We start from the raw sequence: 15806 nt of genomic DNA, 5'->3' as shown, positions 1-15806 counted from the left end.
TGTCAACATAAATTGAAGTAACGTCAGTCATGGCAAGAGCAAAAAGGCTTCCATTGTTTCAGAACCTGCTGAAAGCACATGGGCTCTGCAAAGCCTAATTTGCACATTTTCAACTCTGCATAGATGCACTGATTTCCAGCACCTATTCACAACTGAACCTCAGCAACTGCCGCTCACCTCATTAATAAAGGCATCAGTCATGGACATCAGCTACTTTAGTAACCACCCTACCGCAAAAAGAAACCTGTTGTTGCACTAGGAAAAACAATATCGCTGATAGGGTACAAGTGTTGCTAGACAGGTATGGTTCTGCAGGAGATAATGTACACCTTCAGCTTCATTCTGCCTGTGTGCACTGCCACTCTGACCCTTACTGTGGATAACAACTGAGTTGTTGAAGCTTCACTGTGTACAAAACTATATTTATTTAAAATTGATGCTCTTTACTTAAATGTTTACTGTGCTCCCCACCCCCTACCAAAGCCATGTGCAGCAGGAAACCTCTTGAAGCAAATATTTGGTGTACGCAAAAGAGGAAGCACGATACTCATGGATGGTCTAGAAAAATGTGACCTGTTGATGAGTGTTAATAAAGTTGCTTCTTCTCACTTTTAACACTTCTTAAGGGTTATTTTATTTCTATTATGTCATGCCTCTGTTCATGCTAGAGTTATATTTTATTGCCGATGGCAAAACAATGCTGCCCTAATTTTAAGCAAAACTAACAGAACTAACAGAATGTTAAAAAGCCCCATTTACAAGAGTTAGGAGTAAGTAATTGAGAATTTCTTGTGCCTTGGAACAAAATACGCTCCAAATGCAGCACATGTATATACAGGGGTTTGTAGTACACTGAGTTACACATTTTGTTAAGAAGCATTCATGCCACTACCTCCCCCACCACTACATTTTTACCCTTACCCTCTAGCTAATCATAGCACTACAACTAAGCTAGGATAACTGGCTAAATAGTTGTCTTTAACTACATTTTATTTATTTCAATTCAGTGTTATGTTAAACTTAATTAACTTAGATTGAATTGGAATGCAAGATCAGATACTTTTATTGTGCCTATTTCAACCCCATACAGTATTCCATATACATTAAAAACGTATAATTATTTATATACATAAAACATACTTAAATTAGGCTAAATTGCATTAATTAAGGGACCCCTTATTAGTGCCAAACCTAATTATAACAGCTCAGCTTGCATACCACTGATGTACATATTATAGCTATCTGAACATTTGCATACCCAGCACACCCATTGGAGCACCCAGGACACCCCCACTTTAGTACTAATGTAAGCCGAAAAAACTGACAGATATCGGGAGCAAAAACATTAGACTGGAGCATGCATAAACCCACGGAGCACAGCCAGAAACCAAAAATATAGACAGACTCATGCAACACTGAGATACACACGGAGCTCGGAGAGATACCTGTACAAGAAATGGATAGCAGGAGCACTTCCTGTCATGTGGGCCAAGCCCTATGCATGGAGCAAAGGCAGACATACTGAGGAAAAGCAGATACCTGACGGTCACACAAAGTCATGATATGCAAAATATGCCTGGAGCCCAGAAAAACACATGGGGCCCAGAGGTCTAGAAAATAGCCATAAGCGCATAAAAAGATGGACATTTGGAACACTGGCAGATACCTAAAACACAAGCAGCCAACAGGAGCACAGACAAGCACCCAGAGCACAAAATAGAGCACTGATCTCCAACAAATACATGGAGGACAGTCATGGTAAACAAACATTTTCAAATAAAATTTACAAAAATGAATCAAAGTTATTGTCAAAGTGTTGTAGCACTAGACAAAACCTAATTTTTTCCCTTATCCTAACACAGCCATTAATTATTATTTGGTGTGTTTAAGATAAAATATATTACATTAAATTGATGTTTGAAAACAACACCATACCTTTCCCCAAATCTTATAATATTAATAATAACTGTAACCTAAACCCTACCCATAACTCTTACCTTAAGCATTAGTAAATATGTATTAATATTTATTTTATGAGTTTCAAATAGTGTACAGTGTGCTAATTTATTTAGAAAGAATGATATCATGACATTTCCCTAAAAGTTCTAACCATAGTAAAAACGGCAACTAATTGTGATTATGTAACTACATCATGTTTAAACATGTTCTACTATATTGTTTTTATTTCTATTAAATATTATTTGATTTAAATGAAACAAATAGAAGAACATTAAATATGTAATTATGTTATCCAGTTACACTTTGGCCAGGTAATCATGCATATTGTAAGACGGTATGGCCAAGGTCAGTTGACGTAATGTTGGAGAGGTAATGAGATGTCTCTTTATGGCAATTGTGTATTTTTATATTAGTAAATTTTGTACTTGCATTCAATATTTGTGAAACATGTGGATAGACTCTACATTATCCATTAAGCAATGCACACTATTTTGATTTATATTTTGTGCTGACTCAATGTTCCACCCTTTTCTCTCATATTTTTAGGTACTAATGTTAACCTAAGATAGTTGTTTTGAATAAATATGTTCTGATTTGCAACATACCTTGTGGGAATCTTTTGTTTGAACTGGTTGAGATGCCTTGACAATTAGGCCTAAAATGTACAGAAGCCATGCAATAATTCAATCAAGCAAAACATGTAGTTTTAGTATTAAGCTTAGTTTTACCTTCCCAGTCTAACTCATTACCATGTCCAGTGTACTCAAATGAGTCAGCTTCATCTGGGGTGTCCAAGTCATCCACATTGATATCCAGCTCATCCGGTGTGTCTGGTGTGTCCAAGTTATCATCGGAGAGGATCGACCCTTCGCTGTTATCCAGGGACAAGTTGATGTTGGGGGCTGTAAGCTTTATCCTTCTAGGATTGGCCCCATTAAGATCCAAAGAGTTTGGAGGTTCTGCAATTGAGTATTAGGAAACAATAATTATTAACACAGGCGACTATTAAACTATAGTAACTCTACCACCCTCTAGATCATATGCAATAATGGCTATATCTTACTTTAGTTATGTGTTTATTGTATTGGTAATATTTAATTCAGAAGCCTTTTGTGCAAAGCGCTAATATGATATAATTTTCACATTAATTATCATTAAACTTTAGAGACCATTGTTAACATATTTAAAGTGTTTCACCCTTGATCAGAATTATTTGGGAATGGGGAGTAATAGTGGCTTCTGTACAAATAAAAGAGAAGAACTGAGTTGGTTCCAATGATGATCTGATCATGCTTAACAGATCCGCAAAAGAAAAACAAAATCACCCTTACCCCTGAGCTTTGAGAATGGCAAATCAAACAGAACTGATGTATTTTGTAGATGAATACAAATCTCAATTAACATTGCTCTTTGATATGCTTTTGTTAGCAGTCTTGGATATGCTGCATTTGTCACTATTTTGACAATGGTTAGGCACAAGTAATAATGTATTGCATTTTTATCCTGTCTCATTCTCTTGCTATTTGTTAGCCTAACATATATGGTATCTAATCAATACTATGCAGTTCTCATTTACATTGCAGGATAGTTGTAGAGGCAGTCATTCAGAGGCCGTAGTATACCTCCTCCCACAAAACTCAAACCCCACACTTTCTTCAGCATGATTTAGAGGTTGGTAGATGTGGATCCTGTTGCAGTGCTAAATTGGTGCCAGAATTCACACTTATGGGTGTCCCTGAATGCTTTAGTCCCTCTCCCAGCAAAAAGTGGTCTCTGAACACTACGTCTTGGATAACTGGGACTGTTTGGCATCGGTTATCTGTGTCTGTCACCACACACATCACCCACTGGTTCCACAATGAACTGAAGATGCTGTTCAGTTACTCTGTATGAAATGGATTGGATTGAGTACACTTTTAAGTAGTAGGTCACTGGATTTGGGGATATTTGAATTGACATTCTCACTGCAGCCCAAACTTCTAGAGAAACTAAGGGGGTCATTCTGACCCTGGCGGTATACTACCGCCAGGCCAATGACCGCGGATGCACCGCCAACAGGCTGGCGGTGCATCCATGGGCATTCTGACCGTGGCGGTACCGCCGCAGTCAGAAACGGAAAACCGGCGGTGTTCCGCCGGTTTCCCGCTGCCCTGGGGAATCCTCCATGGCGGCGCTGCAGGCAGCGCCGCCATGGGGATTCCGACCCCCTTACCGCCAGCCTGGCTCTGGCGGTTATGACCGCCAGAACCTGGCTGGCGGTAACGGGTGTCGTGGGGCCCCTGGGGGCCCCTGCAGTGCCCATGCCACTGGCATGGGCACTGCAGGGGCCCCCCTAACAGGGCCCCACCAAGATTTTCAGTGTCTGCAACTGCACCCGTCGCACCCCTTCCACTCCGCCGGCTCCATTCGGAGCCGGCATCCTCATGGAAGGGGGTTTCCCGCTGGGCTGGCGGGCGGCCTTCTGGCGGTCGCCCGCCAGCCCAGTGGGAAACTCTGAATTACTGCAGCGGTCTTCTGACCGCGCAGCGGTATTCTGACAGCGGGACTTTGGCGGGCGGCCTCCGCCGCCCGCCAAAGTCAGAATGACCCCCTAAGTGCCTGATTTGAACTCAGCGGATGGGTTACTCCATCACAATGGTGAAGGATATCCCATCCGCGGAAATCTAAATCCCATTGAAGATAATGGGATTTATATTTTGGCAGGCCGGATATCCGTCACTGTTGTGATACAGTAACCCGTTCGTCGACTTCTAAATCAGGCCCTAATTCAAAGGGCAGACATCAGAGTCCTTCTAAGGACACTCCAGCAACCCAGTCACTTGGGTGACACAGATAAGTCTGCAGTGGTCCATCAAATGAATCAGAGGACTGATACTTGAACTGACCATAATCTTCCCTGATTGCAAACAGTATCTATAGAATAATTATTTGCAAAGAAGATCTTGAGTTAAATGTGGTGTAATAGTGAAGAACTAGAAACCTTTCTGTGGTCTTATGTTGACACCAGAAATGTTGCAGTATCAAAATATCATGGTCTAAATACCGCCTGACAAAAATATTGTGTCCTAAATATTGTTTATAGTCTCTCTGGAGTCAATAATAGAAAATGTATATCTAATTGGAGCAATATTTTAGTACAGAATAGTTAAGCACCCACGTTTATGTAAGACGTTTTTGTTGTTGATGTTCTGACACACAATCCCAGGGAGTCCTAGGGCTTTCTGGCTTTGTTTTGGGTGTCTACATGTTTTGGGTGCCTAAATGTAAATGTACTCCCACCTTTCCTACACACAAATAAAGACCTATTGTTTTTTAATTTAACAGGTTTTTACTGGCTATTGATATTTTCTTATGTCATTCTGTATGCAAGTTCCTAACCTGAAACTATCTCCTGAAATAAGCATTGGGCACTCAACCAAGGGACTCATGGACAGTGAAGAGTTGAAAGGGAGTGCAGGGTCTCCAAACGGGTTGCAACAGTAGCTGAGTCCCCAGGACTTCAATGGTAAATTACATTTCCAACACTGGATACTGTCCTATAACTACTGACTGTCCAGATACCCCGGGACAGATATCTCACACTATTTAGTTGAAGAATAGTAATTCTGAATATTGGCAGCTCTAGGATCCCTAAATCTGCTGTAGCAATCATTCTATACTGAGAACCAAATTATTCTTAAATAACAGATTCAGCTTTACACAAACATTTGTAAAACTCCTTTGGATTCAAATAACAAAGCAAAAAAGACAAAGTAGTGGACCCATCAGTTTATCTGGAAAGAAAATATTGAGAAGATAAAATTGTCCAGGTGTTCAAATGGTATATTTAGACGTGGTGAACTTCAAAACCATGCTACAAAAGAGAGAGAACACCACAGGCCCTATGTCACATTAGAGTACTATTCAAGAGTAGAAAAAGGGGCAGAGGAAACTCATACAATCCAGCTGCTATTAGGTTGAAAATCTGGCAGATGTTCTGGGAAACCTACAATTAGAAAATTATTTTACCCTTGACATTGAAATGTGGATCTGGAGGTGGGGTGGGGGGGCTCAACCTATAATAAGCTGTACCCAGGTGCCAAACGCAATGCAAAGTAAGATATTTAAAGCGGCCACTATATGCATGCCAGCTGGTATTCTATCAATGAGTGCACAATGTTGTGCTACAGAATGTAGTAACAAAATGCTTGCATAACTCATCGCTATCTCCTCCTCGTGTGGAATTCTGCTCTATGCAAGGCTGCAAATAAACAATGCTAGTTACGCTCACCCTGGACAGCTACGTGATAGGATCCTGGATCATCGGTCAGCTGGGAGCCATCTTTATTCTGACCCGAATGCACTTTCTGTCACTAATTTGAAGAGATTGCGGACCGAAACTAAGCGTATTGCCGTCACCCATTTTTATGCCGTTGATCCCTTTCCAACAGGCAAACTACCTTGTCGTCCGAGTTCGTCAGAGGACATTCAAGACCCCGTCCAAAGGCCACCACCGGGCAGCCAAATCAAAGACTAAAAGAATTGGAGCAATGTTGGAAAATATCTCTTCAACGGCGATAGGGAAAGCACGGGCAATGTTATTGTAAATATATTGTAATTACAATTCATTAGAGTGCATTCGACGTGACAAAACAATAATTTTGAAAACATACACACGGTACTTGCCAGCCAGGTTGCGGATATTGATAAATGTGTGGCTGTGAAGGCCAACTGCTGGCTCAGAACCCCGCATCCCGAGAGCTATCTGCATGAGCAGACCTCGCATAATGAGACCCACGAGGAGATACCCAGCGCGCCACCTTATTATCAGATGTCAAGTGAACTAGAGCAAAGCCTATAAAAAGCACATTTAACACCCATTTCTTTCTAACACCCAAACGATGACTTACTATCACGGGAAGCAGACTTCACACCGAATAAATTATAGAGTGCGGGAAAGAAAGCGCATAATTTAGAATAGATGAACGCTGCCTCCTACCTCGCTTGAGCTCCGAATCTGGGCTTAGCGAGCCTTCGTCGAAAGGGATATCCATTCCCGCGTCACCACGGCTCTCCATGCCCACATCCTCCGGTAATGAACTGGTCAAAACAAACAAAGATAGCAACATGAGCTGACAAAGAAAAAGTGAGCATGTTTAAAACGCGCGCTTGTAATCTGGGCATTTTCATGCGTGGCAATCACATATCATCAAAGAACAGTGTAATAAAAAAGTCAGTATTTTAATTGAGTTGCCACGCATTTTTGTATTACTCGGTAAAATGATTTAATACACAAGATCACACAAAACACTTATTCCTTTTCAATGTGTAAACATGCAGTTTCTGCGTGAAATTATGCACTGTAAATTCATAATTTTTGAACATTCCTTTTCTAGTTTTTCGAAGCGCCTAATTTGAAGGTATATTATTTTTTTCAACGTTAAGGATAGTGTAAGGATTTGAAAAGAAAAGTATATTGTATTCCATTGGGGAGGTCTATATTGTCAAAAGCAAAAAGTCTGGTGTTAGCTGCTTACCTTTGGCTTTAGTAATGTTGGGGCTGTTTGTGAATGCTTTTTGTAAAATTGGACAGGGAGACTACTTTTGTGTGTGAGTGCACATAGTGGAAGAGAAAAATGCCATTACTCAGAGAGGTAAGCCGTTGGGCAAAATGGACTAACCTACTGCATCAGGCCATATGCTGTTATGGGCGGTACACATTGTGAATGAAACAACAGACCACAGAATGAAAAAGCTGACTGAAAGCCCCTATTGGTAAATATATCATGTATACTTGTTTCATTTTATTAAAATCAAAAGGTCCTGGATGACATAAAAATCCAGATACAATATCATGCATTTTCCTATATACAACTGTCGTAGGACTCCAGTTGTAGTAATGAGACTGCTGGATTTCGGCGGCAGCACCAGTGTGCGTGGGGAGCTTGAGTTTGATCCCACACTGTGAGACAGCTGTCGGTCTAACCCTTTTTAGGTAGCTAGCAGCACCTCACAACTACCAGAGGTAAAAGTGATTTGTGGCAGCCTTTTGCATGATTATGAAAGTAATGAAACGCAAAACTGTTACAGCAGGTGACCAAGAAAGTGGAACACAAGGAGTCCCACCATGTTGTCACAACACAGTATCTAATATCCCTACCTACACTACTAAGTTTCTACATAAGAGCAGATAGCAGTGGTAGCCCAACCCACCCTTCTGGTCGTGAGAAGGAAGCCCATCCCCATACCTGTGTTTAGAGCTAAAGAAGAGGTCTGCTAGTCTGCTGGAAGTCCTCCCATGTAGACAAAGAGGCACCAAAGTGTTTCAGCAGAAACTGCGACGAGGTGCAGCATAAGATGGCAAGCTGGCTGGAATGTCCCCTATCAGATGGTGTGGGCAGTATGATGCTTTATAATAACATATCTGTTGTTCTGAGAACTGTCCTGATGTGACAACACATCCTTTTCTGGGTAGGGTAGACAATGTACCATTTGGACCGGCAATACCCGATAAATATCGAGTAGAGCCTTTGGTTGAGTACAAGATGAAAATGTTGTGCAATGAGATTAATAACATATTCTGCATGAAAGGACAACTAATAAAATAATAAAAACATTTCCACTAAAATGAAGCTTTGCTAAAAGAATAAAATGAATAAAAGTGAAATGTAACTAGGTGAGAGGTCACAGACCTCAGACCCAGAGCTAAATAAAGTGGCCATGTAAATGCTAAGATAACCTCATGACACAGGGTAGAAAATGTTAGCTGTCTCTCTAATCTCATGTACTCAAACACATAAATCAAAATACACACACACACACACACACATATATATATATATATACATGCATAAATTGTATTGTGAGAGACAACATTTTACCTGATCCCAGGTGCTAACCAACCTAAGAAGAACTATACTTCAGGACAGGTAGGACAATACTTTACTTTGACATTCTTTATCCTTTTTATAATTTATATTTTCTAGTCATGGTTGGGTGTCTTTAAACTATTCCCCTAGGTAACAGAAATTCAAAGCCAATAGTACCTTTCCTTTGTACAAATAAGATTCATAATATCCTGAGATCTGCATTAAAACTACAAATAAATTTGTGGACCTGTTCTAAGGATATTTGTCTACTAGAAAGCAACTGTACTGTACCATTAAAATGATTTGCATACGTATTTATTCATGTAAAATTTGCAATGGAGCATATGCTCAATATGTTTAAGCATTACTTGTCTTGGAACTATCTGTAGCTAGTGGTGCTGGAGATTCACAAACTCTGTATATTCATGCCATGTAATGATGGCTGGGGATGTTGCAGGTTGTTTTTCTTCGAATGGTTTTGAGATAACTTGCAATTTTCTACCTGACACCCACAATGCACCAGGACAAAGGCCCCATTTATGACTGTGTTCTCCTACCAAGGGTGAGTGATAGCAAGTGGAGTCAGTGACGAAGGGCAGTAAATGTCTAAATGTGCAGTGTTTCAGAGTTATAATGTGTGTAATATGAAGCACCTGAAGCATTACCTCACATCTGAAAAGGTGAAAGGGTGTATGTGAATCTACAGCACAACAAGCTAAAAACAGATAGTTAGAACATACGTAAAATGTTACTGTTTGAACCATATATAACTGTAGATGACATCCTCTGCATAGATTGAAAAGCAATACTCTACATATAAAGTGTTGGCTTGCGAGTGGATGAGGCAGATGTGTGAAATAACATTTTAAGGACAGTTTGTTTGACCCGTGCCTCTTTTCAACTACGAATATTCACACAGTAATGTTTCCTGAAAATGTGTGGTGGGGAGCACATACCAACGTAACATATGTCTGCAAGTGGTATGCTTCCTACGAAAACCTTTGTGGATCCTTTTTTTCAGGTAGAATGTGCTCTAGGCATAGTCAGACCTAAATAGACCTAGCTATCCATCTCACAAATACCAATTTGGAGATTGGATTTCCCAAGTGGTATTTTGCAAAGGCAAAACACAGAGCTGCTTTGTCTTGCACATAGTTTTGGTATGGTCACTTTAATACATTACATTGCTCTCTACATGCAATGTGTGCAGTGCTTATTTTGCAACAGTTTGGGGAAAATGGGGAGACAACTTTTTGCAGGAAATGCAGATTTGTTCCCAGATCAACCTGATCTTTATGAATCTGAATAAAATGCTCTTTCACTGCTAAGACTTGCAATTCACTAGCCCAGGGTTCTGCCAAGTCGGTCCTGGAGAGCCGGGTCCATGCCAGATTTTTAGAATATCCACATTTAGAAAAAAGACGTTTCAGAAATCTACATTTCTCTAAATGTGGATAGGCTAAAAATCTGGCATGGACCTGGCTCTCCAGGACCGACTTTGCAGAACCCTGCACTAGCCCTACAAAAGGAAGTGATTGCTACTAAGAATTCTACTTCCTATGAAACACATTTCATTTAACAAGTATGTAATAGCTCAAATGGAGGCCCCATGGGTCTTGTGAACACTAGATTAACATCCCGTGGTGTACTTTAAGGTCTTTTATGACCGCTATGACCACCGCTGAGATCCTAAGTAATGATATATGTTGTCTATTTTGCATGTAAGCAGCTACCAAAGCTAAATGACCACTGGGACCACAACAGCCAAGAGGATATTCAAGAGGGTCATGATTCACAAAGGTAAACTTACACTTTTGTGTGAGTTTACATTTTGGTTTGGTATTCACAAACAAGGAGTTAATAGTATATTTACAACTGTGGAGACTTTGGAATCAGGACAAAGAACTCAGCACATAAAAAAGAGTTCTCTGTGTGTGACTGGATTTGTCTGGTGCCACTCAAGTCATCATGTATCTGACGTTGTGCCGCATTCCAGGGAGGTACAGAACGGGAACTGATTGTGTGGTCAGACGTCCCTGGTGAGACTCAAGTCATCGCGCACCAGGCAGGTGACGCTGCAGTGGTAAGTTTTCATGCAGCGGGGTTATCTGGTGACTCAAGTCATTGCACAACTGGCACTATGCCTCATTCCAGGGATAAACAGCAGTGGTAACTTTTTGTGTGCAAGTGGGATTGTCTGGCCTTACTCAAGTCATCTCTGACCAGACATTGGGCCTCATCCGAGAGAGAGATCCTGCATTGAGCACTCTGCTTGGTGTTTTAAGTGTCTAGTGTCATTCAGGTCATCGTGCGCCAGACCATACCAGGAAGGCACGGAACTTGGTAAACTGTTTGTGTGTAACCAAAATGCCTGGGGCGGTCCAAGTCATTGTGCCCTAGCTGTGGTGCCTCCTGGCCTCGGAGGTGCCGGATTAATAACTATCTGCGAGGTGGTGTGTCTGGCTTGGCACCACTGGGAACAGTGTGTCCCAACTTTACCCTCCCTCTGTGCTTTCCAGACCGTGGCCTACACCGGAATGCCAGTTTGGAGACCCTTGAGTGAACTTACTGAGTGGGAACCAAAACCACCATTTGCTGACTGTTGCCTGTTCTGCCAATCTCTCCTTCTTCCCCCATACCTTTGCCACGGGATCTTGTTTACGTGTAACCACCGGCTGTGAGTGGCCTAGTATCCAGGAAAAGGTTGCTGTATTTCTAACTCTGAGGGGGGTCGGAAATTGTTTGGAGAGTGGAGGTGGGTTTGGGTCCAAGAGGAGTCTGCACTGCATTTACACCTCATCTGCCGGTTGTCAGAGCACCGCATTAGGGTGCTGGAAATGAGTGCGTGCGAGTGCAAGTAGACGAGTGTGGTTGACATCCATGGCACCCCATAGCGGTGCTGAGTGAGTGCTTGGGAGTGGTTGTCTGTGGATGATTTCACCATATTGCCGTATAGTCATGCACGCTGTTTACTAGTGTGGTTGGCGTTGACATTCAGTGTTGCAGCCTCAAAGCTATTTCAAAAGTGCTATAGTTCTCTGGATGTATACATTGCTGCTATTGTTGGGAACCAGGATGCATCCTACAATTGAGTTGATTATTGGGGTGGGTCCTGTGCTGTCAACATGGTAGCACCACATGTGGGTGCGGGGAGGGAAAGTATTTGTTTTCTCATGTTTACATGCTTTTGAATTCGTATGAACGTTTTTGGGCCTCAAACTAGAAGGGATATGTTTTAATGTGATTTATGCATAGATTTACATGATGTTAATTCATATGTGTGGTGAATATAAACTTTATTTAGATACACCTTGTGTGAAGTCTCGTTTGTGATGCTCAGTGTGCTTATTGTGTTGAAGTGCTGTGCTGATGCTTTACATATTGCCTCGGTGATAAGCCTCACTGCTCTCTGCCAAGCTACCCAATGGTGAGTGTAGGTTATACAGTGAGTGCAATAGGTCGTGGGGTGGGAGGAGCATAGTGGGGAGGGCCATGCTGGGACTGGGGGGGGGGGGGAAATGCCGGTAGGGCAGTGGGGGTGGGGGTAAGGGGCACAGGGTAGAAAGAAGTGGCCCAGGCCAAAAAAAAGAGGCTCAGCAAAGAGCAGCAACATGCCCTGCAGCACCCTGCACCTACTCAGCAGAGTAGGCAGAGGCAGAGAGAGGCACCAGCCTGCAGGGGGAGCTGGCACAGGACCTGATAAGTGGAGTTGTGCAGTGACCACAATCAAGTAGGTTCTGGGGTGGGAGGGGCAAAATGGGAGGAGGGCAGTGTGGGGGGAGAGGGAAAAACGCAGTTGTGCGTCAAATATTTTACAGCCGGCTAACGCCATTCCAAAGCGCCATGCGGGCGCCTTATTTATTGAATGACGTTAGCCGGCGCTGCGGACTGGTGTGCGTCAAAAAAAATTACTCACACCAGGCAGCGCTGGCGTAGGGGAAAATGGAGGTTGGGCGTCAAAAAATGGGGCAAGTCAGGTCTGAGGAAAAATTCAGGCTTCAACCCGATTTGCGCCATTTTTTTTGACGCCCAACCTCCATTGACATGACTCCTGTCTTAGCAAAGACAGGAGTCATGCCTCCTTGCCCAATGGCCATGCCCAGGGGACTTATGTCCCCTGGGCATGGTCATTGGGCATAGTGGCATGTAGGGGGGCCCAAATCAGGCCCCCCTATGCCACAAAAAAAAACGGAAAAAAATTACTTACCCCAACTTACCTCAACTTCCCTGGGATGGGTCCCTCCATCCTTGGGTGTCCTCCTGGGGTGGGCAAGGGTGGCAGGGGGTGTCCCTGGGGGCATGGGAGGGCACCTCTGGGCTCCTTCTGAGCCCACAGGTCCCTTAACGCCTGCCCTGACCCAGGTGTTAAAAAACGGCGCCCATCAGGCTGGGCGCCGTTTTTTAAGGCCTGCCCCCTCCTGTGCGTCAAAATGACATCAGAGTATAAACATGGGGCACAGGCCTTAAAGTCATTTTTTGGAAGGGAACGCCTACCTTGCATATAATTAACGCAAGGATGGTTCCCCCTTCCAAAAAATGACGCACATGGTGGAACTTTGACGCCCGCGGGGTCGGACATCAAACTATAAATATGGGCAGGGTTTGCGCCGATTGTGCGTCAAAAATAACCGGCAATAACGCGGCCCCCATTCCAACATTCCCGCTGGGCCAGTGGGCGCTAACCATGTTGGCGCCCGCCGGCCCAGCGGGAATGAGGCCGCAACACTGCCCGGCGGTGTTGCGGCCGTGCGACGGGTGCAGTTGCACCCGTCGCGCTTTTCACTGTCTGCCATGCAGACAGTGAAAAGCAGGCCGGGGCCCTGTTAGGGGGCCCCAGGACACCCCTTACCGCCAGCCTCTTCCTGGCGGTGTAAACCGCCAGAAACAGGCTGGCGGTAAGGGGGTCATAATCCCCAGGGCAGCGCTGCTTGCAGCGCTGCCCTGGCGGATTATCACCGCTGGGGGAAAATCGGCGGGAAACCGCCGGCCCCGGCGGTGCGACCGCGGCTTTACCGCCGCGGTCAGAATAGTGAATGAAGCACCGCCAGCCTGTTGGCGGTGCTTCCGTCATTCTTGCCCTGGCAGTCCAAGACCGCCAGGGTCAGAATGACCCCCTATATGGCAAGAGTGTGCACAGCATGTGATCTACAGCAACACATTCTACAAACCACGTGTTAATATTATTCACGTCGATGGCACGTAATTTACTTATCATGAGATGGGTGAAAGTTAAGTTCACCCTAGCAGGGTTCAAACTCATGAACTGCAGGTCAAGCGGGTGTCAGCTGTAAGCATTTAACTCACTGACACACCTTGCTTGCCAGCTGTGAGATTGAGAGATTGCACTAAACATTACAACTAGGTCTCACATCATCCTCTGAAGAGGTCAGACTACAAATGGAGCTATCCATCATCTCTTGTTAAAGTCAAAGATTCCTTACCTTTTCTTACCCAAACGTGGTCAACTTGTATTAGTGAGGGAGTGCAAACAAATAAGGACCTCTGAGGGGTCACCAATAACCCACCCAGTAACTCACCACCCCAGAGATTTAGATAATGTGAGTATTAGTAGGTCCTGGTGTAGTGAATCCTAGTTTGTTTTAATGGGATAACAGGAGTTAGCTTAGCCTTTGGCTTGCAGACACGTGCCCCCATCACCTAGTGACTTTTAACCTACTTAGCTTGCTCTGTCTTAAACCATTTATTTCATTAAATCTTCTAAGATGGCTGCCTTGTTTATAGTTAGGCTTTTTTGTTTAGAGTTATGTTATCAGTGTCACCGCGCTAAGGCGTCAACTCATGCAACAAAGACAAACAAACTGTAGGTGCTCACATTAGAAATTACCGTCCCAAGCATGCAGCGTTATCTATTGATTTGGAACAACCTACGTCAGGGGTCCAAGTAGATCTGTATAAATACATCACACTTTAGACAGATAGTCAGAGGGATTCCGACCAGATACCATTGCTGCTATCGATGCTGCACATCGCCTTGACGCTGACCCGGGCCTTCGTGGTCTTCCGAAGTCTGAGCTCGAGACCTCATTCAAGGTAACCAGGGTTGGGGGCTCCTTCCAGGGACATGGCATTGGCAGATTAGGTTTAACATACCCAGCTCTCCTCTAGGTAGAAGGTTAGGCCTATTTTGATAGGGTACACAGACATATGATACACTTCATGTCTTTCTATGCTAATACAAGATGGTGGGGGTCTTCATAATCATGACCCTCGTCTTTACAATTCTATCTCTTGTACTGTTCTTTATCTTAATCATTGCAGCCAATACAATTTACTGCATTGTATTAAATAAAAACTATTGAACCATTACTGCATCTTCGTTATTGCCTGTGCTTGGTTGAGACAAAATATATCTGTGAGAAAGGGGTAATCTCCGTTTAACCATGACACTCCCTGTGATGTCATACTTCTGAATCACCTTTAACTATTTGGGTTGTTGGTGCGGTACTGCTAGTGAGCCGGAAGGGTTGGGTCTACAGTTGCAATTTGTTGTAGGATAGGCATAGTCACCTACAAACATAAGTACTGTCATCCTTAAACCAGCAGTCTTGCCCAGAGCAAGAGTCCAGACTACAACACTGGGAGCAGAGATACAGGGGATTATGTGTAGGAGCCTTAGGGGATCCTAGAAATGAGTAGCTATATGGGAAATCAGTAATTCTGATCTCGATTCCCCTGGTCATTGCTCATCCACACCTAGATACTCCAACATCTTTCAGCAGGTGAAGTCTTGTAGTGAAACATACTGGTCCCATGGTGCTCTCCACAGAGTAATAGTTCAAATAATGCCAGTAGCTCATGTTAGCACTCCTTTGGAATTAAAACAGCAGGGGTAGCTCCTCCACAATGGCGAATGAGCTTCGCCCCACTGGCTAAGAGCCAGCAGCTGAAAAATAAAATTATATTTTTATTATCCTTTTATTTTTCAGCTGCTGGCTCAGCCAGCATGTGCAGGGAGGGGCGGGGCTGGGCCATGGGAGG

The 15806-nt window shown here is 43.4% G+C and overlaps 1 protein-coding gene across 14 annotated transcripts in view; it reads right to left on the bottom strand.

Moving 5' to 3' along the window:
- The window catches only part of LOC138288601 (protein prune homolog 2-like), a 400651-nt gene that overhangs the window by 249033 nt on the left and 135812 nt on the right, over positions 1-15806 (bottom strand). For 11 of the 14 annotated variants that reach the window (XM_069230100.1, XM_069230110.1, XM_069230112.1 and 8 more), the window contains exons 2-3: positions 6938-7038; positions 2688-2918 (exon numbers count right to left, since the gene is read on the bottom strand). In XM_069230100.1, coding sequence (XP_069086201.1) covers positions 2688-2918; positions 6938-7038 — 332 coding nt within the window. The remainder of the gene's footprint in view (positions 1-2687; positions 2919-6937; positions 7039-15806) is intronic. The other 3 variants (XM_069230106.1, XM_069230109.1, XM_069230119.1) reach the window with 1 other exon arrangement.

The sequence above is a fragment of the Pleurodeles waltl genome, chromosome 1_1, assembly GCF_031143425.1.
Source record: "Pleurodeles waltl isolate 20211129_DDA chromosome 1_1, aPleWal1.hap1.20221129, whole genome shotgun sequence".
In the NCBI taxonomy this organism is placed as follows: Eukaryota; Metazoa; Chordata; class Amphibia; order Caudata; family Salamandridae; genus Pleurodeles; species Pleurodeles waltl.
This window is presented reverse-complemented; position numbering and strand designations above follow the sequence as displayed.